Source organism: Schistocerca piceifrons, chromosome 5 (assembly GCF_021461385.2).
Source record: "Schistocerca piceifrons isolate TAMUIC-IGC-003096 chromosome 5, iqSchPice1.1, whole genome shotgun sequence".
Taxonomy (NCBI): domain Eukaryota; kingdom Metazoa; phylum Arthropoda; class Insecta; order Orthoptera; family Acrididae; genus Schistocerca; species Schistocerca piceifrons.
Genome location: NC_060142.1, coordinates 155,017,991 through 155,044,491, shown reverse-complemented (window position 1 = coordinate 155,044,491; position 26,501 = coordinate 155,017,991). Strand labels below are relative to the sequence as shown.

General features: G+C 37.6%; 1 protein-coding gene across 1 annotated transcript in view; it reads left to right on the top strand.

Moving 5' to 3' along the window:
• LOC124798823 (monocarboxylate transporter 12-like) overlaps positions 1–26,501 on the top strand; it is a 661,199-nt gene that overhangs the window by 625,354 nt on the left and 9,344 nt on the right. Inside the window, exon 7 of the mRNA XM_047262352.1 lies at positions 16,107–16,362. Coding sequence (XP_047118308.1) covers positions 16,107–16,362 — 256 coding nt within the window. The remainder of the gene's footprint in view (positions 1–16,106; positions 16,363–26,501) is intronic.

The window sequence follows — 26,501 nt, the reverse complement described above, 5'->3', positions numbered from 1 at the left end:
ATGTTCTCTGTTTTCCACATTATCTGTATAAGATAAAATAAACGTCTGTGCAATGCTTCTCCTCCATATTTTAGTATCTCAGCTGGGGAGCTGTCACTTCCAGTTGCTTTACCATTTTTTAGGCATTTGATACACTCTACCACCTCCTCATATGTGGGTTTTGGAATTTCCTCACAGTTGTGACTGTAGCTGGAACTAGTAATTGGTGCTTCTGGATCAGAACAATTCAGTAGGTTGCCTAAATACTGCTTGCTTGTCACTAAAATTTTTCTTGGTTCAGTCATCATATTGCCATTTAAATCCTTCATCACCTTGGTTTTGTAATTAAAACCTTTTCTAATTTTGTTGATTGTACCATACATTTTCTGGATGTTGTTACTTTTATGATATTCATGAATAGATTTAAACTGTTGTTTTAGGAATTTTTCTTTTTCTTCCAGTTAATTTTGTTTGTCTGCCTTTGAGCCTGCCAATAAGGAAGTTCTATTTCGGGATTGTTATGTGTTTGCAACCATTTCTACATAGTTTCATAACCTTGTCTTCAGCTTCTTCACACTCTTCATCGACTCATTTCTTCCTGCCTTTCTTAGCACTCTGCAGGTTATTATCTGCAGCTGTGAGGATGACTTCTTTTACATTATTCCAGTATTCATCACTGGTCATTTCAAGGCTTTCTTCCATATTACTTAATTTTGTATCCTGCCTGGAAGGTGGCGCATGGGTCTGCTCCTGAAAACTGAGGGTAGGCTGAATGTAGGAAGCTAGGAGGAGCAGGTGAGGTAGAACACTTGGTACTGCAAATAAAAGTGGTTTTACTATGTACTTAGCTTTGGCTGAGATGAGCACCTAGGTGCGAAGCCATACATCAAGTTACAAACAGTCGCCCACTATGAAATAGAAACAATGTTGCTTGGTCGTCTACTCAGAATCAAATGGGCTGAATCTGGAGCGGCGCTCATAGAGCTGCACAGCATTGACTAAAGGGCGCTGTCGTCAGTGGCCGTCGTAGTGCTAACCTAAGAACTTGCACCTACGCCGTGGCATCATAGCTATCAGTACCACACTTAAGGCCTCAAACTGGTATGAAACTTCAACTTTGTACTTCATTATTCCTTCTGTCCATATCACATTCTACAAATCAAATCTGTTCATGTTATCCAGTCTGGATTTCACTTTTGATACTGCCTTCATCTTGGTTTTCATTGTGCTTATTACTAGATTAGGATCTGGCCCCCATTTCAGCTCCTCGGAAGGATCGTATGTCACTAATTGTTTTTCTGTGTTTGCTGTCTATGAGAACATGATCAATCTGATTTGCTGTTTTCTTATCACTTGAGTACCATGTTTCTTTATGCATTCTTTTATGAGGGTAGGTAGTACTTCTAATGATCATACTTGTTGATTCAGCGAAATTTATTAGCCGAATGGCATTGTCATTACTTTCCTCATTCACACTTTGTTTTTCCAATAATTGGTTTGAAAATATCCTCTTTTCCTATCTTTGCATTAAAATCACCTATTACTATCTTGATATCATGTTTTGCTAGTTTGTTCCACGGGTCCGATAAGTTTTCATAGAAGTTATCCTATATTACATCATATTTGTTATTAGTTAGTGCATGACAGTTTATTACTGACAAGTTGAACCACTTGGACCTGATTGTAAGATATCATAGTCTTTCATCAATGGTTTTAAACTTTATTAATGTAGGTAGAATAGCATTTAGTACACAGAAGGCCATTCCAAATTCATGATAGCCATTTTCTTTACCACTGTTGAATATTGTGTACTTATCCATATCTTGTATATCCTGACCTAATATTCATGTTTCCTGTATTGCTGCTATTGCTACATTGTTAATGTCTGGTTGTTTGCTGAGTCTTTGGAAGGATCCTGTTTTAAACATACTCCGTACATTCCATGTTCCAATTCTCATGTTAGATTTCCATTGCAAGGTCATCATATTTTGGGGTCCATTTTTCATCCAAGGCATATGTGAGATATTTGTAATATTAGAGTTTTCCATAGGTGGGTTATTGGCCCTGCGTACAACTGTCCAACCTGGAGGACCAGGTCTTTTTCTGTAGGGGTGTTCCTCCCTTAGCCTTTGTAGATTCCTCTACCTACTACAAGGCAGCAATGCTGATCTTGGTCCACCCCAAGTGTTTTATTTTTTCATCATATCTGATGAGGTAAAATAGTCCCCCATTCGGATCTCCGGGCGGGGACTACTCAAGAGGATGTCGTTATCAGGAGAAAGAAAACTGGCGTTCTACGGATCGGAGCGTGGAATGTCAGATCCCTTAATCGGGCAGGTAGGTTAGAAAATTTAAAAAGGGAAATGGATAGGTTGAAGTTAGATATAGTGGGAATTAGTGAAGTTCGGTGGCAGGAGAAACAAGACTTCTGGTCAGGTGACTACAGGGTTATAAACACAAAATCAAATAGGGGTAATGCAGGAGTAGGTTTAATAATGAATAGGAAAATAGGAATGCGGGTAAGCTACTACAAACAGCATAGTGAACGCATTATTGTGGCCAAGATAGATACGAAGCCCACACCTACTACAGTAGTACAAGTTTATATGCCAACTAGCTCTGCAGATGACGAAGAAATTGAAGAAATGTATGATGAAATAAAAGAAATTATTCAGATTGTGAAGGGAGACGAAAATTTAATAGTCATGGGTGACTGGAATTCGAGTGTAGGAAAAGGGAGAGAAGGAAACATAGTAGGTGAATATGGATTGGGGGACAGATATGAAAGAGGAAGCCGCCTGGTAGAATTTTGCACAGAGCACAACATAATCATAACTAACACTTGGTTTAAGAATCATGAAAGAAGGTTGTATACATGGAAGAACCCTGGAGATACTAAAAGGTATCAGATAGATTATATAATGGTAAGACAGAGATTTAGGAACCAGGTTTTAAATTGTAAGACATTTCCAGGGGCAGATGTGGACTCTGACCACAATCTATTGGTTATGACCTGTAGATTAAAACTGAAGAAACTGCAAAAAGGTGAGAATTTAAGGAGATGGGACCTGGATAAACTAAAAGAACCAGAGGTTGTACAGAGATTCAGGGAGAGCATAAGGGAGCAATTGACAGGAATGGGGGAAATAAATACAGTAGAAGAAGAATGGGTAGCTTTGAGGGATGAAGTAGTGAAGGCAGCAGAGGATCAAGTAGGTAAAAAGACGAGGGCTAGTAGAAATCCTTGGGTAACAGAAGAAATATTGAATTTAATTGATGAAAGGAGAAAATATAAAAATGCAGTAAGTGAAACAGGCAAAAAGGAATACAAATGTCTCAAAAATGAGATCGACAGGAAGTGCAAAATGGCTAAGCAGGGATGGCTAGAGGACAAATGTAAGGATGGAGAGGCCTATCTCACTAGGGGTAAGATAGATACCACCTACAGGAAAATTAAAGAGACCTTTGGAGATAAGAGAACGACTTGTATGAATATCAAGAGCTCAGATGGAAACCCAGTTCTAAGCAAATAAGGGAAAGCAGAAAGGTGGAAGGAGTATATAGAGGGTCTATACAAGGGCGATGTACTTGAGGACAATATTATGGAAATGGAAGAGGATGTAGATGAAGATGAAATGGGAGATACGATACTGCGTGAAGAGTTTGACAGAGCACTGAAAGACCTGAGTCGAAACAAGGCCTCCGGAGTAGACAATATTCCATTGGAACTACTGACGGCCGTGGGAGAGCCAGTCCTGACAAAACTCTACCATCTGGTGAGCAAGATGTATGAAACAGGTGAAATACCCTCAGACTTCAAGTAGAATATAATAATTCCAATCCCAAAGAAAGCAGGTGTTGACAGATGTGAAAATTACCGAACTATCAGCTTAATAAGTCACAGCTGCAAAATACTAACACGAATTCTTTACAGACGAATGGAAAAACTAGTAGAAGCCAACCTTGGGGAAGATCAGTTTGGATTCCGTAGAAACACTGGAACACGTGAGGCAATACTGACCTTACGACTTATCTTAGAAGAAAGATTAAGGAAAGGCAAACCTACGTTTCTAGCATTTGTAGACTTAGAGAAAGCTTTTGACAATGTTGACTGGAATACTCTCTTTCAAATTCTGAAGGTGGCAGGGGTAAAATACAGGGAGCGAAAGGCTATTTACAATTTGTACAGAAACCAGATGGCAGTTATAAGAGTCGAGGGACGTGAAAGGGAAGCAGTGGTTGGGAAGGGAGTGAGACAGGGTTGTAGCCTCTCCCCGATGTTGTTCAATCTGTATATTGAGCAAGCAGTAAAGGAAACAAAAGAAAAATTTGGGGTAGGTATTAAAATTCATGGAGAAGAAATAAAAACTTTGAGGTTCGCCGATGACATTATAATTCTGTCAGAGACAGCAAAGGACTTGGAAGAGCAGTTGAATGGAATGGACAGTGTCCTGAAAGGAGGATATAAGATGAACATCAACAAAAGCAAAACAAGGATAATGGAATGTAGTCTAATTAAGTTGGGTGATGCTGAGGGAATTAGATTAGGAAATGAGACACTTAAAGTAGTAAAGGAGTTTTGCTATTTGGGGAGCAAAATAACTGATGATGGTCGAAGTAGAGAGGATATAAAATGTAGGCTGGCAATGGCAAGGAAAGCGTTTCTGAAGAAGAGAAATTTGTTAACATCCAGTATTGATTTAAGTGTCAGGAAGTCATTTCTGAAAGTATTCGTATGGAGTGTAGCCATGTATGGAAGCGAAACATGGACAATAAATAGTTTGGACAAGAAGAGAATAGAAGCTTTCGAAATGTGGTGCTACAGAAGAATGCTGAAGATTAGATGGGTAGATCACATAACTAATGAGGAAGTATTGACTAGGATTGGGGAGAAGAGAAGTTGGTGGCACAACTTGACCAGAAGAAGGGATCGGTTGGTAGGACATGTTCTGAGGCATCAAGGGATCACCAATTTAGTATTAGAGGGCAGCGTGGAGGGTAAAAATCGTAGAGGGAGACCAAGAGATGAATACACTAAGCAGATTCAGAAGGATGTAGGTTGCAGTAGGTACGGGGAGATGAAAAAGCTTGCACAGGATTGAGTAGCATGGAGAGCTGCATCAAACCAGTCTCAGGACTGAAGACACAACAACAACAACATCTGATGAGCTCTCCCCTATCCGCCACCTGGGGAGCTGCCTGATGGAAGACCAGCAAACTTAATTGTGTACCTGTTCTGGCACTTCCAGTTTTATTTAAATTGTTTCCCTGTCATGAATAAAGTGTACTGATGTAATTTCAGGGTCAATCTATTCTTTTATAGCTGTATTTTGTAGCAAAATTATATATGTTGTATGTGTTTCAAATGGACTTAAAATGATTTTCTTATGTATGGAAAATTTTTGAATTCATCTATGAATTCCCAGTTATATTAGTGATGGGCTGCTACTTCGCTGGACTGATATTCAGGAGGAGTTGCATTCAAATCCTTATGGTGATCCAGATTAAGGTTTTCTGTAGCTACTCTATACAGATTTCGATTTTTTGGGCTACAAACTGGGAAAAGAAAGGAGGATTAGACTTTAGCATCCCTTCAATAGAGCACAAGCTTGGATCAGAAAAGTATGGGGAAGGAAACTGGCCATGCCCTTCTCAAAGGAACCATCCCGAATTTGGATAGTTTGATGAAGATTTGAACCATTGTCCTGCTGGAGGTGAGTCTACTGAGCTAATCATCAGTGCAAACTGGGAAAATGTAGTGCAATAATTTTAAAATTTTTCACAGAATTGGCCTTTATTGTCACAGTAAGCAATGAATACAAGAAGAAATTGGCAAGAAGTAAAAACTCAGTTGTTTTAAGAAAGTGTTTCACTTTGGAGCCTCTGGCACATGCGGTTTTCGACCACCAGTCATTTCATTAGATATATTAGGAAGCAGTTTTGCATTTTTCTTAGACACAATCACACCTCTTGAAATTTCCATGAATGCATAACGCCTAAAACAAATGCTAGTTCTAAATAACAAGCAACAATGTGCCTAAAAGTTAATAAGTTTATATCAAAAGGATGTACTACTCCAGTGGTTTCATTTCCAAACCACTTGTAACAGCAGTAGTACAAAATGAAATTTATATTTCGGTAACTTTAGATATACTTACTTCCGCTGTCAGTGATGTCACCAATATGATCAGTATTAAAAAAAAAAAAAAAAAAAAAAAAAAAAGAAGGCACAATCTCTTACAATCATGAAGTATAATGTCCATGCTGAACATTGCTTTGAATGTTGTGAGTGTCTGCTACAGTGAACTACATTTGTAGAAGTACCTGTGTATCACTAGTTGTCTCTGTCTTGCAATAGCATTGGTGGTTTCATGCAAAAGGTACTGCTACAGAAATAAAAATAAAATAATAATAATAAGAGTATGGTTTCAGGCAGAAACTGCTGGTACTCAGAGGGCTAAGGAAATTTTATACAGAGCTCTAGTGTGCAATATTTGGGGTTCTTGTCATTTTAACTTGATGGAAAATGTTGAAATTCAGAGATACTGAAATACTCCTTTGACTCATCCTTAGAACTTCTGTGTTGTCATGCTAAATGTCGCTCTCACCTACAACTGTAATCCACATGCCCTTATTGCATGTGAGGAAAATTACATGACAATTATTCTGAAGATTAACTATGAAACATTAATTGGCAGACTTAGATCAAGTCTCTGCACTGCTACACTTTTTTATTTAGTTTTTAGGGAACCCTCATGGGATCAACTTTGTTGTCTGTCTGTCTGTCTGATTGTTAAGACCCTATTTTCTCAGGTATCAAGTTGAAATTTGTATGACATACTAATGTCTATGGACATGTGGCAGTGTAAAAAGCTTCTAATTCACTGCATTCAGAAGATATGCCCATATATGTCACCTTATTTGATACTTGTGAACTCAGTTATCAGAACCTATGAATGGACTATTTATGTACATGTTGTTCCTGGTGGTTTAGCAGTAAAGCACATGCCTGGAAACTGAGAAGCCATGCAATCAAATCACGGGCAGACCATGGATTTTTCAGTCCTTGTTTTAACCTAGTATACACCTCTCAAAGATGTGAAATAACATGTGGTTGGGATTTCACACTGAACTGTAAGTCCCTTCTCTCCTTTTGGATAACTGGGGTAGGTCAGGGACACACAGATTGCTGAAGTGGCATCCAATAGAAGGACTTGAACCAGGCCACTGTGTCACATGAAATTATTATTATTATCATTATTATGTATATACATTATTAAGTGTGTACAGAACCCTCAGTATATGAGTCCTGCTCACACTTGTCTAGTTTTTTTGTATTTCATTTAATACAATTCATCCTCTGTTGTTGAGTGGGTTGTGCAAGTAATGCCCTATTGGAGAGACAGGGACTTTGTAGCCAATTAGCAGGCAGTTAAGTAGAGTAAGACAGACATAATATCTGGACTTCCCCAAGGAAGTGTTATAGGCCCTCTTTTGTTCCTGATCTATATTAATGACATAGGAGACAATCTGATTAGCCCTCTCAGATTGTTTGCATATGATGCTGTCATTTACCATTTTGTAAAGTCATCAGATGACCAAACCTAATTGCAAAATGATTTAGATAAGATATCTGCATAGTGATAAAAGTGGCAATAGATACTGAATAAAGAAAAGTGGGAAGTTATTCACATGTGTACTGAAAGAAATCCACTAAATTTCAATTACATGATAAGTCGCACAAATCTGAAGGATGTAAATTCAATTAAATACTTGGGGATGTTGTTGTTGTTGTGGTCTTCAGTCCAGAGACTGGTTTGATGCAGCTCTCCATGCTAATCTATCCTGTGCAAGCTCCTTCATCTCCCAGTACCTACTGCAACCTACATCCTTCTGAATCTGCTTAGTGTATTCATCTCTTGGTCTCCCTCTACGATTTTTACCCTCCACACTGCCCTCCAATGCTAAATTTGCGATCCCTTGATGCCTCAGGACATGTCCTACCACCCGATCACTTCTTCTAGTCAAGTTGTGCCACAAACTTCTCTTCTCCCCAATCCTATTCAATACCTCCTCATTAGTTACGTGATCTACCCACCTAATCTTCAACATTCTTCTGTAGCACCACGTTTTGAAAGCTTCTATTCTCTTCTTGTCCAAACTATTTATTGTCCATGTTTCACTTCCATACATGGCTACACTCCATACAAATACTTTCAGAAATGACTTCCTGACACTTAAATCTATACTCGATGTTAACAAATTTCTCTTCTTCAGAAACGCTTTCCTTGCCATTGCCAGTCTACATTTTATATCCTCTCTACTTCGACCATCATCAGTTATTTTGCTCCCCAAATAGCAAAACTCCTTTGCTACTTTAAGTGTCTCATTTCCTAATCTAATTCCCTCGGCATCACCCGACTTAATTCAACTACATTCCATTACCCTCGTTTTGCTTTTGATGATGTTCATCTTATATCCTCTTTTCAAGACACTGTCAATTCCGTTCAACTGCTCTTCCAAATCCTTTGCTGCCTCTGACAGAATTACAATGTCATCGGCGAACCTCGAAGTTTTTATTTCTGCTACATGGATTTTAATACCTACTCCAAATTTTTCTTTTGTTTCCTTTACTGCTTGCTCAATATACAGATTGAATAACATCGGGGACAGGCTACAACCCTGTCTCACTCCCTTCCCAACCACTGCTTCCCTTTCATGCCCCTCGACTCTTATAACTGCCATCTGGTGTCTGTACAAATTGTAAATAGCCTTTCGCTCCCTGTTTTTACCCCTGCCACCTTTAGAATTTGAAAGAGAGTATTCCAGTCAACATTGTCAAAAGCTTTCTCTAAGCCTACAAATGCTAGAAATGTAGATTTGCCTTTCCTTAATCTTTCTTCTAAGATAAGTCGTAGGGTCAGTATTGCCTCACGTGTTCCAACATTTCTACGGAATCCAAACTGATCTTCCCCAAGGTCAGCTTCTACCAGTTTTTCCATTCGTGTGTAAATAATTCGCGTTAGTATTTTGCAGCTGTGACTTATTAAGCTGATAGTTCGGTAATTTTCACATCTGTCAACACCTGCTTTCTTTGGGATTGGAATTATTATATTCTTCTTGAAGTCTGAGGGTATTTCGCCTGTTTCATACATCTTGCTCACCAGATGGTAGAGTTTTGTCAGGACTGGCTCTCCCAAGGCCGTCAGTAGTTCTAATGGAATGTTGTCTATTCCCGGGGCCTTGCTTCGACTCAGGTCTTCCAGTGCTCTGTGAAACTCTTCACGCAGTATCATATCTCCCATTTCATCTTCATCTACATCCTCTTCCATTTCCATAATATTGTCCTCAAGTACATCGCCCTTGTATAGACCCTCTATATACTCCTTCCACCTTTCTGCTTTCCCTCTTTGCTTAGAACTGGCTTTCCATCTGAGCTCTTGATATGCATACAAGTGGCTCTCTTTTCTCCAAAGGTCTCTTTAATTTTCCTGTAGGCATTATCTATCTTACCCCTAGTTTGATAAGCCTCTACATCCTTACATTTGTGCTCTAGCCATCCCTGCTTAGCCATTTTGCACTTCCTGTCAATCTCATTTTTGAGACGTTTGTATTCTTTTCTGCCTGCTTCATTTATTGCATTTCTATATTTTCTCCTTTCATCAATTAAATTCAATATTTCTTCTGTTACCCAAGGATTTCTACTAGCCCTCATCTTTTTACCTACTTGATCCTCTGTTGCCTTCACTACTTCATCCCTCAGAGCTACCCATTCGTCTTCTGCTGTATTTCTTTGCCCCATTCCTGTCAATTGTTCTCTTATGCTGTCCCTGAAACTCTGTACAACCTCTGGATTAGTCAGTTTATCCAGGTCCCACCTCCTTAAATTCCCACCTTTTTGCAATTTCTTCAGTTTTAATCTACAGTTCATAACCAATAGATTGTGGTCAGAGTCCAGGAAATGTCCTATAATTTAAAACCAGGTTCCTAAATCTCTGTCTTACCATTATATAATCTATCTGATACCTTTTAGTAACTCCAGGATTCTTCCATGTATACAATCTTCTTTTATGATTCTTGAACCAAGTGTTAGCTATGATTAAGTTATGCTCTGTGCCAAATTCTAACAGACAGCTTCCTCTTTCATTTCTTAGCCCCAGTCCATATTCACCTACTATGTTTCCTTCTCTCCCTTTTCCTACTGTTGATTTACAGTCACCCATGACTATTAAATTTTCGTCTCCCTTCACTACCTGAATAATTTCTATTATCTCATCATACATTTCTTCAATTTCTTCGTCATCTGCAGAGCTAGTTGGCATATTAACTTGTACTACTGTAGTAGGCATGGGGTTCGTGTCTATCTTGGCCACTATAATAAGTTCACTATGCTGTTTGTAGTAGCTTACCCGCACTCCTATTTTTTTATTCATTATTAAACCTACTCCTGCATTACCCCTATTTGTTTTGTATTTATAACCCTGTATTCACCTGTCCAGAAGACTTGTTCCTCCTGCCACCGAACTTCACTAATTCCCACTATATCTAACTTTAACCTATCCATTTCCCTTTTTAAATTTTCTAACCTACCTGCCCGATTAAGGGATCTGACATTCCACACTCCAATCCGTAGAATGCCAGTTTTCTTTCTCCTGATAATGATGTGTTCTTGAGTAGTCCCCGCCCGGAGATCCAAATGGGGGACTATTTTACCTCCGGAATATTTTACCCAAGAGGACGCCATCATCATTTAACCATACAGTAAAGCTGCATGCCCTCGGGAAAAATTATGGGTGTAGTTTCCCCTTGCTTTCAGCCGTTCGCAGTACCACAACAGCAAGGCCGTTTTGGTTAATGTTACAAGGCCAGATCAGTCAATCATCCAGACTGTTGCCCCTGCAACTACTGAAAAGGCTGCTGCCCCTATTCAGGAACTACATGTTTGTCTGGCCTCTCAACAGATACCCCTCCGTTGTGGTTGCACCTACGGTACGGCTATCTGTATCGTTGAGGAATGCAAGCCTCCCCACCAACGGCAAGGTCCATGGTTCATGGGGGGAGGACTTAGGGATTACAATTATAAATAACCTAAATTGGAATGATCACATCGATAATATTGTGGGTAGAACAAACCAAAGACTGTGATTCATTGGCAGAACACTTAGAAGGTGCAACAGGTCTTCTAAAGAGACTGTTTACACCACACTTTTCTGCCCCTGGAGTATTGCTGTGTGGTGTGGGATCCGCATCAGGTGGGACTGACAGATGACATCAAAAAATTTCAAAGAAGGCCAGCTCGTTTTGTATTATCACAAAATAGGAGAGAGAGTGCCACAGGAATGATATGTGAATTGGAATGGCAATCATTAAAACAAAGGTGTTTTTTGTTGTGATAGGATCTTCTCTTGAAATCTGAATCATCAGTTTTCTCCTCCAGTTGCAAAAACATTCTATTGGCACCCACCTACATAGGGAGATATGATCATCATGGTAAAATAAGAGAAATCAGGGCTCACACAGAAAAAATTAAGTGCTCATTTTTCCTGTGCACAGTTCAAGAGTGGAATGGTAGAGAGACAGCTTGAAGGTGATTCATTGACCACTCTGCCAGGCACTTTATTGTGAATAGCAATATAATCATGCAGATGTAGATGTAGATGAAGTTGGTAGTTACCAGATCAAGGGAAACCTCCCAGAATGTAGGGCAGAACTTGGAAAAGCAGACTTTTGGTTTCTGGGGCAATATATCCCAGACAAAAATATAAAACCCCGGTGTGTGTGTAAATGTAATTGTCTGTGTTTATACAGAGTAAAGTTGATGACTTGTCCGACACTTGTAGGGTACTATGTCTGGTAGACTTATGAAATAGTGTTAAATATTACATTTTCCCACAAAATGTTGGATAGTCTGTAATTCCACTTTCTGTTGTTTTAGGTAAGATAGGTGTCATAGTTATTGGCCTGTAATTTCCTGGATAGTATTTGCTGCTACCTTTGTATATAGGGGCCACTTCACATTTTTTTTAGACCTGTAGGAAATTTCCTTTTGTTATGGCTAAGATGATAAGAAAAGTCAAGGGCTTTATTACTCACTGCAGGCAGCATTTAATTACTCTGCTTGATGTATTGTCTAGTTTCACAGTAATTTTTGCTGTTAAACTATAAAGCATTTTTAAATTTCAGAGTCATTTGTTGGGAAATTGAATAAAAATTGTATCTTATGACAAGTACTTTGTATGCTTTTGCCTCATTAATTTGTCTCCTACCCCACCATAATTTCAGTTTCAAATATTACTGTCTTCCTGAGAGGCCATTGTTTTCTTCCCATTCTTCTTGTTAGTTATGTTTCTACTGTTTCTCATGTCTTTATCTTCCTTTTCTCTCTTTATGTGATACTATATGGTCTTTGTGATATTAGTAGCAGCTACCATTCTGTTTTTATTGCTTTTATCATTTTTTATGTGATCTCTTCTTGTCTCTATAGGCATCATAATTTTCTTGTGTTGGTTTTACCTAGCAATATTCATATATAGTTCTTAGCTCTTCCCTCTTATTTATTACATCAGTTATGACTCATTTTTATTGTACTTATCATTTGTATTTCTACTTACAAATGGGCATGTAATACGTATGTAATATGCAATATATATATATATATATATATATATATATATATATATATATATATATATATATATATTGTTGGCTAATGTTTTGTAAAATTATTCCCATATTTTACTTATGTTTGTTTGTTAAATATCAGTCCATTCATCAGACTCTGCTAATCTTTATAGGCTGACTAGGATTGCTGGCTTGTTAGTTGCAACTCTCTAAGGATTTTTCTAACTTTGCTGTCTTGTCAGATAATTCAGTTAATACCCCATAGTGATCTGCAGTGGATATATTTAAGGCTTGCACATTTTGTCTGTGATCTGGTATATTGGTTATTACATGATATGCAGTACTGTATTCACATCTTTGTATTTTAACTGCACCCTATGGGACTATTTACAACTAAATTAAGATAATACATGTTGATTAGATCATCAGATCTCTGTGTATAACAGATGTCTTTCAGTGAGTTCATATTTAGATTGCCTGGTGCTCCTTTACAAAATCATTCATCTGACTGGTGATCTGTATATCCGTAATAGCAAATTCTTTTTTACTTTGAACATTGTCTGTACAACTGCTGATTCTGATAATGTTTCTGTACAGTTGTCCACTGAGTATGGAATGCAGTCCCCATTTCACTGTGTACATGTACTGCAACTCGTCTACCTTTATATTCAGATCTGCACAAGTAAGCCATCTTTTTGTAGTCCTGTATGTTGTAAATACTAATTTCATTTTTCAGAATGAATTTTTCACTCTACAGTGGAGTGAGCAATGAAATCACACTTACTGGCAGATTAAAACTGTGTTGGACCAGTACTCAGACCGGACTCAAATCCAGGATCTTTGCCTTTAATGGGCAAGTGCTCTATCAACTGAGCTACCCAAGCATAGTGCATGACCCGTCCTCACAGCTTTACTTCTGCCAGTACCTCATCTCCTAACTTCCAAACTTCACAGAAGTTCTCCTACGTAACTGGCACTCCTCGAGGAAAGGATTTTGCAGAGATGTGGCTTAGGCAAAGCCTGACAGATTGTTTCCAGAACGCATTTTTCAATCTGCAATGGAGTGTGCACTGATATGGAATCTCCTGGCAGATCAACACTGTGTGCCAGACAGGGACTCATACCCAGGAGCTTTGCCTTTTGCGGGCATCTAATTTACATAATACACACCGTTTGTTCTGATGAAAAATTCTTACAGTTGAAACATGTTTTATATGTATATCTAAATATTTTATGAAACCTTTTTTCTCAGCTACTGGTACCAACAATCTTGATCCTTCATATATTTGTATTTATTTCTCTTTCCCTCAATTTTGCTGGCAGCTTCTCTGCTGACCATAATGCTTTTTCCTCTGGTGAGGAAAGTGTTATTTCTTCTTCTTCCTCTTCTCCTTCTCCTTCTCCTCCTTATGCAGGGCAGAGTGATGTTTCTTCTTTTTTTCCTTTTATTCTAAGCCTGTGATAGTCCTTCATTTTCATGAGAGAGTGATGATGCCTCTTCTTCTGAGGGAGACAGAGATGTTTCATCCTCTTCTACAGGGCACAGTGGAGTTTCTTCTTTTTGCTTCATCCTGAGTTTGTGATGATCCCTCTTTGCATGGAGATAGTGGCAGCACTTCTTTTCCTTTTGTTGTTGACAGTAGGATTGGCTATGTATTTGTTGTCTTGAGCAGTTAATATTTTCCAGTATTTCTTTGTGCATACCATAACTGTTTTGCCAAAATTGTTCCTGTGCAGGCCATCTTTCATAAAATGGTCATTTGCTGAGCTTGTAGCTTCAGTAAATGTTATGTCTTGAAAACTTCTACAGATCTAGGATTTTCTGTTTGTGCTGATAATTTCTTTACTTATACGTGAACCTTCATTTACACCATGCCTCTGTGGAACACCTACAACAAAAGCATTTGAATGTGAGTTTCTTTTCTTTTTTGTCAATGTTTTACCAGCTTTTAGCACTTCACATAGAAGGGCATTAGGCTTGATAGGGGCAAGTACTTTGAATTTCATTTGCATGGTTCCATAATACCTGCTGAGCCTCTTCCATGGCTATCAGAAAATTCTCCCTTCTTATTTTTCATATTTAATTACTCATTTCATAATTACTTTGCCTTTTCTTAAATCTTCAAAACACTTGCTGGTGACGGAAGTTCATTTTTCATTTTTACTTGTTTGAGTGCAACTCCATCTGGTGACAGCAGGTCAGATTTATTTGTTATTTGGAGTTAAAAATTTTTCTCACTTGATTTTGCATGCCAGCTTATTTTAGGCCTAAGAAATGGGTGAATTTATGTGTTTTGGTCTTCTTTAAGATTTTTTAAACATTTTTTCAAATTAATCAAGTATCATTTAGCAACCAAAATGTCCTGTTCTAATGCATACATTAAGTTTTCTTCCCATGCAGCATCATATTTTGCTGATGCCATTGATTGCCAATCACTGTGAATTACAGTACAGTACCATCACATTCTGTCCACCTCTGAAGCTGTCGCTATCTGCCATGTCAGGGATAACTGGTTCCTTTCAAATTTCCTTTTGACTGCACCTATTATTTTTGAAGTTTGAGATCTTTGTTGTTTTAAGCTGATAAAGTCTTTACTTCTTGTGGTGGAGTACCATTTCTGCTTGACCTGTTTTCTAAACAATAATACTTTTTCATGTTGTTCATTCCACCATCTTTGTTTTTATGTCTTTTGTCTAGTGCTATTTCAAGGGCTGTTTTGACTAGTTTTGTTTTAATCTTCTCCCAGGCTTCTGAATCTATATTTAGCCATTGCTGAAATTCTTGTTTCTTCACTTTTTTGCTTCAGTATCAATTTTTTGATCCTAGGCTCTTTTCTTGGAATCTTTGTTTGTGGAATAAATTTCATTTTTATTGTGATTAGACAGTGATCTGTTTCTATATTTGTACACTTTCTAACTTTTGTGCTCATGATTTCTTTTTGATTATTAAAAGATATAGTTGCATGGTTGATGTGAGCTTCTCCTACATCTGTATTAGGCAATTTCCAAGCTTTTTGTTTTATAGGATGTTTCTTAAAATTTATGGACACTAATTTGAGATTGAAGCTTCTGCACATTACTATTAGTCATAGCCACATTACTCTATTTTTATATAAATCAATGTAAAAAGAACTTGTATACATTTTATTAAAGTGTACTAACAAATCCCACATGAAAGTGGCGAAAATCATAGAAATTATTTTTTCACTAGTTAGATCTCTCAGACTTAGCAAAAGTCAATAGTCTTTTTCCTTGTTTATGGAATATTCTGTTGGTACTTGGAGGAAGATTGACTTATTGAGAACTTAATTGCACAATATTGATGTTCCACAATAATATTTATAGTTTATTACTAACTGGATTCCAGCTTTCTAGGCCATCCTCAGTTGATAGCAGCTTCATTAAAATTACCAAATAATGTATTGTGGAACATTAATACTGCATAGGCTATTTAAGTTTTTAATTTTTTTCTTGTGGTTAATAAAGTAATTTATTTCTTCTTTTAGGTCTGCAAACCTACTGTCTGAACAGAAAAAAGTTTCGAGCAACAATCATCTACCTCCTGCATATGTGGCTGAACCAGTAGAAGAACAACATGAAAAATCAACTATCTGTGGATGTATACCTTGTTCACCTGAGGCAAAAGAAACATGGACAGAAATGTTAGACTTTTCCCTCCTGAAGGATGTTATATTCATCCTCTTCGCAGCCTCAAACTTCCTTACCAGTATTGGGTTCAACATACCATATGTGTATATTGTGGTAATGTATTAATTATTTTAATTTTAACAAATATTATTAACTTTGTGATAACTACATTAATAGTGAAGGTAATTGAAGAATCAAACAATCTTGAATTCTCTCTGTGGTGGGACTGTTTAGTGAGGACCTGTATATATCCTGTTTGAAAATGTCTGCTTGTGTCTGTGTATGTGCGGATGGATATGTGTGTGTGTGCGAGTGTATACCTGTCCTTTTTTCCCCCTAAGGTAAGTCTTTCCGCTCCCGGGATTGGAATGACTCCTTACCCTCTCCCTTAAAACCCACATCCTTTCGTCTTTCCCTCTCCTTCCCTCTTTCCTGACGAAGCAACCGTTGGTTACGAAAGCTAGAATTTTGTGTGTATGTTTGTGTTTGTTTGTGTGTCTATCGACCTGCCAGCGCTTTTGTTTGGTAAGTCTCATCATCTTTGTTATTAGATATACTAATATTGTCTAAGATGGATAGATCAAACAGTGCTTGTACCTTGGACTCAAAGATCATCTGACCTCAGTGCTCTGGACTTCTCCATCTGTGGTCATCTCTGAAGCGAAGTGCGCAGCACTCCTGTTAATAAAGTTGAAGAACTGGAGAAGCAAAATGCACAGTCTTCTCAAGATTTACTAGATGATGTGGTGGCTTTTGAAAGATTTCATAAGTCATTGCAAAGTTGAGTGCAATATTGCATCAAAACGTATGACAAATGGGACACCCCCTTTAACAACTATGAGTGAACAGTAAATTATATTGTGTAACATTTTGAAGCAGTATTGTGTTAATAACTGATTGTCGATCCAGGTTTAAAAATTCAGGTAGCCTATTTAATCAGTGGTTAAAAATAGAATGTCTTTAATATACTTTAAATGTATGCAGGTTGCTGATTTCTGTTATTGCATCTGCCAAAAGTTACAAATTTTTGAATCCAAATTCTTGACCAAATTTTGAAAACTGATACAAACCCTTTGTGAAATTGAAGTTCCATTTAGGGCATGGTGTTCTTCTCTATTTTTATCATTATTGAAAGAAATGTCAAAATGGGGATGTGACAGGATTATGTATATGACTACAAAGCTCAACATGCTTTTCAGCGGAATGTTCAGTGAATGACACTAAATTATGTTCATCTACTCCATTTATGTTGCTATCCAGTCAGTTCCAGGAAACTCACAATGAAATCCAAGCCACAGACCAACTTATAATTTTGCGTAGATACAAGGCATTGTCAGAAATCATATGACAGACTGGTGATCGAAGTCCGAAATTTTGTATCTCTCATTGAGGTATTGAACCACATTATTATGTTTCTTACCTTGGAACTTCAAGTTACTTATCGAGATACATAACTCTCCTCTGGTCTCTTGGTATTAATGTAGACTCTTCACTTTAATTGTTACTTAATCTGATGTTGAAATTATGTATGTACCTGGTTCGTGAAACTCGTTTACATAGTCAAACAATGGAAAATCCAGGATGGAATGTAACAATATGATGAGATGGAAAGTTGCTACACACCATATAGTGGAGATGCTGAGTCGCAGATAGGCACAACAAAGAGATTTTCACTCTTAAAGCTTTCAGCCAATGTCCATTGTCAACAATAGACACACACACACACACACACACACACACACACACACACACACACACACACTCACACTCACTCAAATGCAACTCACACACGACTGCAATCTCAGGCAACTGAAACCATACTGTGAATAGCAGCATCATTGCATGATGGGAGGGGCAAGTGGGTGGGGGAAAGGAGGAGGCTGGAATGGGGAGGGGGAGGGATAGTATGCTGGGGATGGCGATGGCGGGCTGCTGCAGGTTGGGTGACAGGCAGGGGAGATGGGGACCGGGGCAAGGGGGGGGGGGGGGGAGGAGGAAGGAAGTAGTGGAAAAGGAGAGACATGAAAGAAGACATAGAGAGAAAAATAAAATAAATAAATAAAAAATAATAAATTAATAAAAAAAATAGAAGTCTCTTCTGTACAGCCCAGCCACCCATGGTCGTTACATCTGCAGTGATGAGCGGTTCCTCTCAAAATATACTGATGGTCTCACTGAAGCCTTCACTGATCATAATTATCCTCCCAACCTTGTACAAAAACAAATCTCCCATACCTTATCTTTCCAGTCTCCCACCACCTCCCAAAGCCCCACTGTCCGGCCACAGAGGAGTGTTCCCCTCGCAACTCAGTACAATCCAAGACTGGAGCAACTGAATTACATTCTCCACCAGGGTTTCAATTACCTCTCATTGTGCCCTGAAATGAGAAATGTCTTGCCCAATATCCTTCCCACACCTCCCAGAGTAGTACTCCACTGTCCACCAAACCTACACAATATACTCATCCATCCTTACACAACACTGTGAAACCAGTCATGTGGTCTACAAGCTAAGCTGCAACCACTGTGCTGCATTCTATGTAGGCATGACAACCAACAAGCTGTCTGTCCACATGAATGGCCACCGGCAAATTGTGGTCAAGAAACAAGTGGGCCACCCTGTTGCTGAACACACTACCAAACATGATATCCTTCATTTCAATGACTGCTTCACAGCCTGTGCCATATGGATCCTTCCCACCAACACCAGCTTTTCTGAATTGCGCAGGTGGGAACTTTCCCTGCAATATATCCTATGTTACCATAACCCTCCTGGCCTCAAACTTTGTTAGTCGCTGTCCTCACCCATCCAGCCCCTTCCCTGCTCCCATTCCAACACTGCACAACCGTCATTCCACCACCACACCCAGCCTTTATTTATTTATTTTTATTTATTTTATTATTTTATTTATTTATCTCTATTTCTGTTTTCATTGTTCTTTTGTGGATCTTTAAAGGTTAAGTAAAACAGACACATTACACTGACATGTAAACAGGAAAGATAATCTAACTTCAATTTAGACCAGGAAACATATTTCAGTAACTTTAATATATTGACATTGCACTCTATTAATCTCCTTAATTAATACAATTAGCTCATGTCTCTCATTCCAACAACATCTACATCTATACTTTACAAACCACTGTGAAGCAAATGGCACAGTGTACTACTTATTAGGGCTTTATGCCATTTAATTCACATGTGGAGTGCTGGAAGATTGAATGCTGAAACACATCTGTGCAAGCTTTATTTAATCTAATCTCGTCTTTGTCATCCCTTTAGGAGTGATAAGTAGAGATTTGTAGATTGCTCACTTCAAGTTGGTTCTTGAAACTTCATAAGTATGGTTTCAGGGGACAGTTTGCATCTATCTTCAAGTGTCTACTAACTCAGTTTTCTCAGCCCTCCCATGTATCAAACAAACCTGTGACCATTCACACTGCTCTTCTTTGTATACATACAATATCTGCTGTTAGTCCTATGTGGTACAGGTCACACACATATAAGCAATATTCTAGGATGGGTTGCAAGAGTGAATCTTGGTAGAAATGTAGAAGGATCCTGAAATTCTGTCTGAGGAATAAGAAGTTTTCATCTTCAACCATTTCTCTGTTTTCCACTAGGATCTTATGAAAGCTTCAGTTTTCAAAGAACTTAAAACCCAGTCTGTTCTTTGTATTTTAAACTGTTCACTTACTGTTCTATAACCAAGTCTGAATTCCAAGGAAACCTAAAAATATACCTTGTTAGTCCTTCCTTCTATAAATTTTATGACTACTGAAAACTTTTGTGATTTCTAAGATTTTCATCATGAGACTGATTGATGATTCAGGCTTCTGGCTGAGTTAATGATTCTGTGTTAAGCACAATATTTCTATGTATAGCTTACTTGTATTCTGCAGGTACTCTGAGCACTGGTTTTGTGTAGGCTTAGTGCCTAAGCTACATCCATTCTGTGAAGTTGGCAAAACACGTATGAACACTGCTCAGAGCACTTAAGAAGAGAACTTTATCAATTACTGAAACATTATGCACAAGATTCAGTTGGCAGTTTGTGTAAATACCTTAAGCATATTATCAATTAAAACCACTCACTCACAGTAAGACATTTAAAAACTGTTTGTGGTAAAGAGACATTTATTCTTACAGCATTAAGGAACTGTTATTTTGTTCATAAAAATTGTTAGAGTTTTAGAGTCTTGTCAACAGCAGTAAATAAACAGCAGTTAATTAATGTAATAGCGTAATAGCAGCTTTTTTAAAATTTATTTTCAAAGTAGTGCATTTTTTGCTGTGTCAATCTAACATGTGTGTGCTTAAACAGTTTAGGGCAGTTTAGTCAGTGACAGCCATTCACTCTAATTCTCACAGTAAATTTATCAACTAGGATACCTAAATACTCTTAGACAGTCATTAATAATATTATTATAGACAAATCAAAGTGACAAATCACAACACAAAACCAATAATCAACAGCCTATCAGGCTACAGAATGTAGCTCCTCATTCTAGGTGTAAGTACTGAGCAGGTAAAAGGCCTCCTAAATCTGAGTACAGAAGAAGAGTTAACCTACCAACATTATGAATTTCCTCGAAGAAAACTGCCTATTGACAAACAGTCAACATGGGTTTAGAAAACATCGTTCCTAAGAAACACAACTAGCTCTTTATTAACATGAAGTGTTGAGTGCTACTGACAAGGGATTTCAGATCGATTCTGTATTTCTGGATTTCCGGAAGGCTTTTGACACTGTACCACACAAGTGGCATGTAGTGACATTGTGTGCTTATGGAATATCATCTCAGTTATGTGACTGGATTTGTGATTTCCTATCAGAGAAGTCACATTTCATAGTAATTGATGGAAAGTCATCGAGAAAAACAGAAGTGATTTCTGGCATTCCCCAAGGTAGTGTTAGAGGCCCTTTGCTGTTCCTTATCTATATAAACGATTTGGGAGACAATCTGAGCAGCTGTCGTAGGTTGTCTGCAGATGATGCTGTTGTTTATCAACTAATAAAGTCATCAGAAGATCATAACAAAATGCAAAACGATTTGGAATAGTTATCTGAATGGTGCAAATAGTGACAGTGGACCCCAAATAACGAAATGTATGATGTCATCCAAATGAGTGCTGAAAGGAATTCATTGAATTTTGGTTACACCATAAATCAGTCTATTCTAAAAGCCTTAAATTCAACTAAATACCGAGGTATTACAATTACGAACAACTTAAATTGGAAGGAACACATACAAAATGTTGTGGGGAAGGCACAACAAAGACAGTGTTTTATTGGCAGGACACTTGGAAAAAGTAACAGATCTACTAAGGAGACTGCCTACATTACACTTGTCAATCCTCTTTTAGAATACTGCTGTGCAATGTGGGATCCTTACCAGATAGGACTGACAGGGTACATCGAAAAAGTTCAAAGAAGGGCAGCACGTTTTGTATTATCGTGAAATATGGGAGAGAGTGTCACAGAAATGATACAGGATTTGGGCTGGACATCATTAAAAGAAAGGCGTTTTTCATTGCAATGGAATCTTCTCACAAAATTCCAATCACCAACTTTCTCCTTTGAATGCAAAAATATTTTGTTGACACTGACCTACATAGGGAGAAACGATCACCACAATAAAATAAGGGAAATCACAGCTCGTACGGAAAGATATAGGTATTCGTTCTTTCCGCACGCTATACAAGATTGGAATAATAAAGAATTGTGAAGGTGGTTTGACGAACCCTCTGCCTGGCACTTAAATGTGATTTGCAGAGTATCCATGTAGATGTAGCTGTAGATGTAAATGTAGATGAAATGTTTAAGTAACTGGTGAAAGATATGAATTGGGAATAAGTTTACAGTGCTCATGACTGAATAAAAACTACAACACTTTCACTGAAATAAAGGTGTCCTGTAGGACAAAAAACAGCTCCAATGGTGTCAGTTTAGCTCTCACAAGGAATACTGCAGAATATTAAGCAAAGTAATCCAGACATGTGCTGTGAGGAAAAGATAGCAATATGAAACAACAAAATAAAAACAATATGGAATATAGTGAAAGAGGAGACTGCTGTAACTAGAAATGTACAGTAAGAGACAGCTTTAAGGGTACATAATACATTGGTAACAGAGTGGTGTAGTGTGGCAGATCTCTTTAACAAGTACATTATATTTGTCGCTGATAAGGTAGGATTGTCAGGACCAGTAAACAATGCCCTAGAATATCTGAGACTAGCCTTGACAAAAAGCTTCACTTAGATGGATGTGGCACTCACTCCATCAAATGAAGTAACTTCCATAATAAAAGCTTTAAAACCTAGGCATTCTAGTTGTTTGATGAAACATCAACAAAGTTTGTTAAAGAGTGTTCTAGTGAGTTCAGTAAAATCTTAAATTATTTGTGCAATAAGTCTTATCACTGAAACATTTCCTGACTGACTGAAATATGTTGAAATTAAACCTCTGTTCAAGAAAGGGATAAAGAAATGCCATCAAGCTGCAGACCAGTTTCTTTTTTGCCAGCATTCTCAAAGAAATTTATAAAAGGTAATGTAGAGGCAGCTTTTTAATCACAAATAACATACATTCCAAAATACATTTTGGATTTATGAAGGCTTCTGAGAATGCTATTCACACATAAAGTGAGTATGTATTTAATTCATTAGATAATAATTTACAGGTTACAGGTGTTTTCCGTGATTTGTCAAAGGCATTTGACTGTGTGAATCACAACATACTTTCAACTAAATTAGGGTACTGTGGCTTCACTGGCAATGCTGAAAAATGGTTCTACACATATCTCGAAAATGGAAAACAAAGGGTTTCATTACAAGAAACTGAAGCTGTAGTCATCATCAGATTGGGAAATAATGACATGTGGGGTCACACAAGGGTCCATCTTAAGGCCATTGCTTTTCCTTGCTTACATAATGACCTCTTATCAGTTATATTCCCAGATAAAGAGTTTCTTTTGTTTACAGATAATAGAAGTATTGCAATGAATAGCAAGTTAAACATAGTTTTAGAAAGGACTGCTAAAGACATTTTCATTAACATTAAAAAATTATTTACAGACAACTTACTGTTGTTAATTCTGAAAGACTCACTACATGTGGTTCAGAACATGTAAGAGGTTCACACCCAGCATATGCAGAAGTATGAACAAGTGCGGATAGATTAGATGTACTTTTCATTCCAATATATTCATAGTTAGGAGATCTTCCAGGATGTAGAACACATCAAAAAACAAGAATACACAATAAATATTTACAATTAAAAACAAATGTGCTAATGTATCTTTCACAAATTATAATCAAATGGTTCTCATGGATGTGGAATAAGCCAAAAAATTTCAAACAATTTTTGTTTACAGGGTAACATCTTATTTACAATAACTGCATTACTGTGCCATACTTATACAGAAGCCAGACTGTACATATTGCCACATTATTTGATATTATTAACAACATTTACACATTATTTGGTTCTACTACAAAATTCATCAATGGAGGAGAAGCAGCTGACCACCAATAACTCCTTTAGACTCCTCTTAAACTGAAATTTAACTGCTAATAAACTTTTTATGGCTGCTGGCAAGTTACTGAAAATGTATGTTCCTTAATAACTGATACCCTTCTGGACTAAATCTTTGTGAAGATTATTCTTATTTCTGTTGTTGATTTCATGATCTGAGCGTTGGTTTGAAAAAGAGGCATGTATTTAAAGACAAATTTCATTAAGTAATAAAGATATTGGGAAGCAGCAATTAGTATCCCTAGTTCCCCAAACAGGCCTCTATAAGATGTTCTTCTACATCTACACTTATTATTCTTCCAATCTTATCCTCATGATCCCTATGTGAGCAACACTTAGGAGATTTAAGTGTACTCATAGATTGATCATTTAAAGCCACTTTTTGAAACTTGGTTAACAGACTTTCTCGGGATAGTTTATGTCTTATCTTCAAGAGTCTTCCAGTTCAGTTTCTTCAGTATGTGTGTGACACTCTCCCATGGAATAAACAAACCTTTGACCATTTGTGCTGGCCTTCTCTGTATATGTTCATTATCCCCTGTTAGCCCTTTTGCTATGGGTCCCACACACTTGAGCAATATCCTAGAACCAGCCACACAAGTGATTTGTAAGCAATCTTCTTTGTAGACTGACTGCACTTATCCAGTATTCTATCAATAAATTGAATTCTACCACCTGTTTTGCCCACGACTGAACCTATGTGATCATTTCACTTCTGTCCGTACGAAAGTGTTTCACCCAGGTATTCGTATGAGTTGGCCGATTCCCGTGGTGACTCATTGATATTGTAGTCATAGGATACTACATTTTTTCATTTTGTAAAATGCACAATTTTACATTTCTGGACATTTAAAGCAAGTTTCCAGTCTTTGCACCACTTTGAAACCATATCAAGATCTGACTGAATGTTTATGCAGCTTCTTTCAGGTAGTACTTTGTTACAGATAACTGCATCATCTGCAAAAAGCTTGCTGTCACTATTAATGATTAATGTTATTTGTAAGATCATTAATATACAACATGAACAGCAAGGATCCTGGCACACTTTCCCAGGCTTACCTTATTTTACATCTGACGACTCTTCTCCATCCAAGATAACATGCTGTGTCCTCCTTACCAAAAAGTTTTCAATCCAGTCACAAATTTCATTTGATACTCCATATTATCATCCTTTTGACAGTATGCATAGGTGTGGTACTGAGTCAAATGCTTTTCAGAAATTAAGAAATACTGCATCTACCTGATTGCCTTGATCCAAAGCTTTCAGCATGTCATGTGAGAGCTGGATTTCACACAATCAATGTTTTCAGAATCCATGCTGGTTGGCACTGAGGAGGTCATTCTGTTCAAGTTACCTCATTATGTTTGGGCCCTGGAGATTTATTCAGTTTTAATGATTTGAGCTGTTTCTCAACACCACTGTGACTGATACTGGTTTTATTCATTCTTTCAGTGGTACGAGGATTAAATTGGGGCAGTTCTTCTGGGTTTCCCTTTGTAAAAGAGCATTTAAAGTCATAGTTATGCATTTTAGCTTTTGCTTTGCTAGCCTCAATTTCAATTCCTGTCTCATTTGCTAGGGACCGGACATAAACTTTGGTGCCACTAACAGCCTTTACATATGACCAGAATTTCTTTGGGTTCTGTGAAAGTTTGTTTGACAATATTCTGCTCTGGTAGTCATTGAAGGCATCATGCATTTATCTCTTGACAACCAAACACTTTGTTTTAAATTTATTATGCTCTGTTTCTTTAGAAGGTTCTTTACAGTGACCGTATACCATGGAGGTTCCCTTCCATTACGAACTGTTCTAATAGGTACATATCTGTCCAGTGCATGATCAACTATTCTTTTAAACGTGAGCCAGAATTCCTCTACATGGTGCCACCTTGTGCTGAAAGTTTCAAGTTTCTCATTTAGATATGACACTATGCTTGTTTTAGTTGCTCTTCATACTTTTGTAATCATTGTTTCCATAACAGCATCATAGTCACTGATAACAATTTTGATGTTGGCGTCTTTGAAGATCTATTTGTTGCTGTTAGATCCAATATATTTCCATCATGAGTGGGGTTCCTAACTATCTGTTCTAGGTAGTGTTTTCAGAGAATGCATTTAGTAATTTTTCACAGGATGTTTTATCATGCCCACCACTAACAAAACTGTAATTTTCCCAATTAATTGTTGGACGATTAAAGTCTCCACCAATGTTAGAGTATGACTGGGAACTTACATACAAATGGACTGAGGTTTTCTCTATGCTTTTCAGTTACATCGGGAGATAAGTCTGATGGGCAGTAGAAGGATCCATTTATCATTTTATGCCCACCCCTGATGCTGAGCCTTGCCCAAATAAGTTCACATGCAGCTTCAGATCTCTGTGGATCTGAGTTTCTTGTCTGTTGCAACAAATACACCACCTCCATTTCCCATTTGCCTATCCTTTCAATATACACTTAATTTTTTCCTAAAAATCTCACTGCTATCATGTTCAGGTCTCAACCAGCTTTTCGTACCTAGTACTATAAGAGCTTCACTGCTTTTTATGAGCACTTCAAACTCTGGCACTTTCTTGAGTTCACATTCCTGTTTTGTGTTTTTTTAGGACTCAGAAAGCTTTAGCCTGGCTTGATGAGTTACCCCAAAAAATAACCCCTTGTGGTATTATGAAATGAAAGTAAGCATAGTATCTTAGCTTTTTTAAATTTTTATAT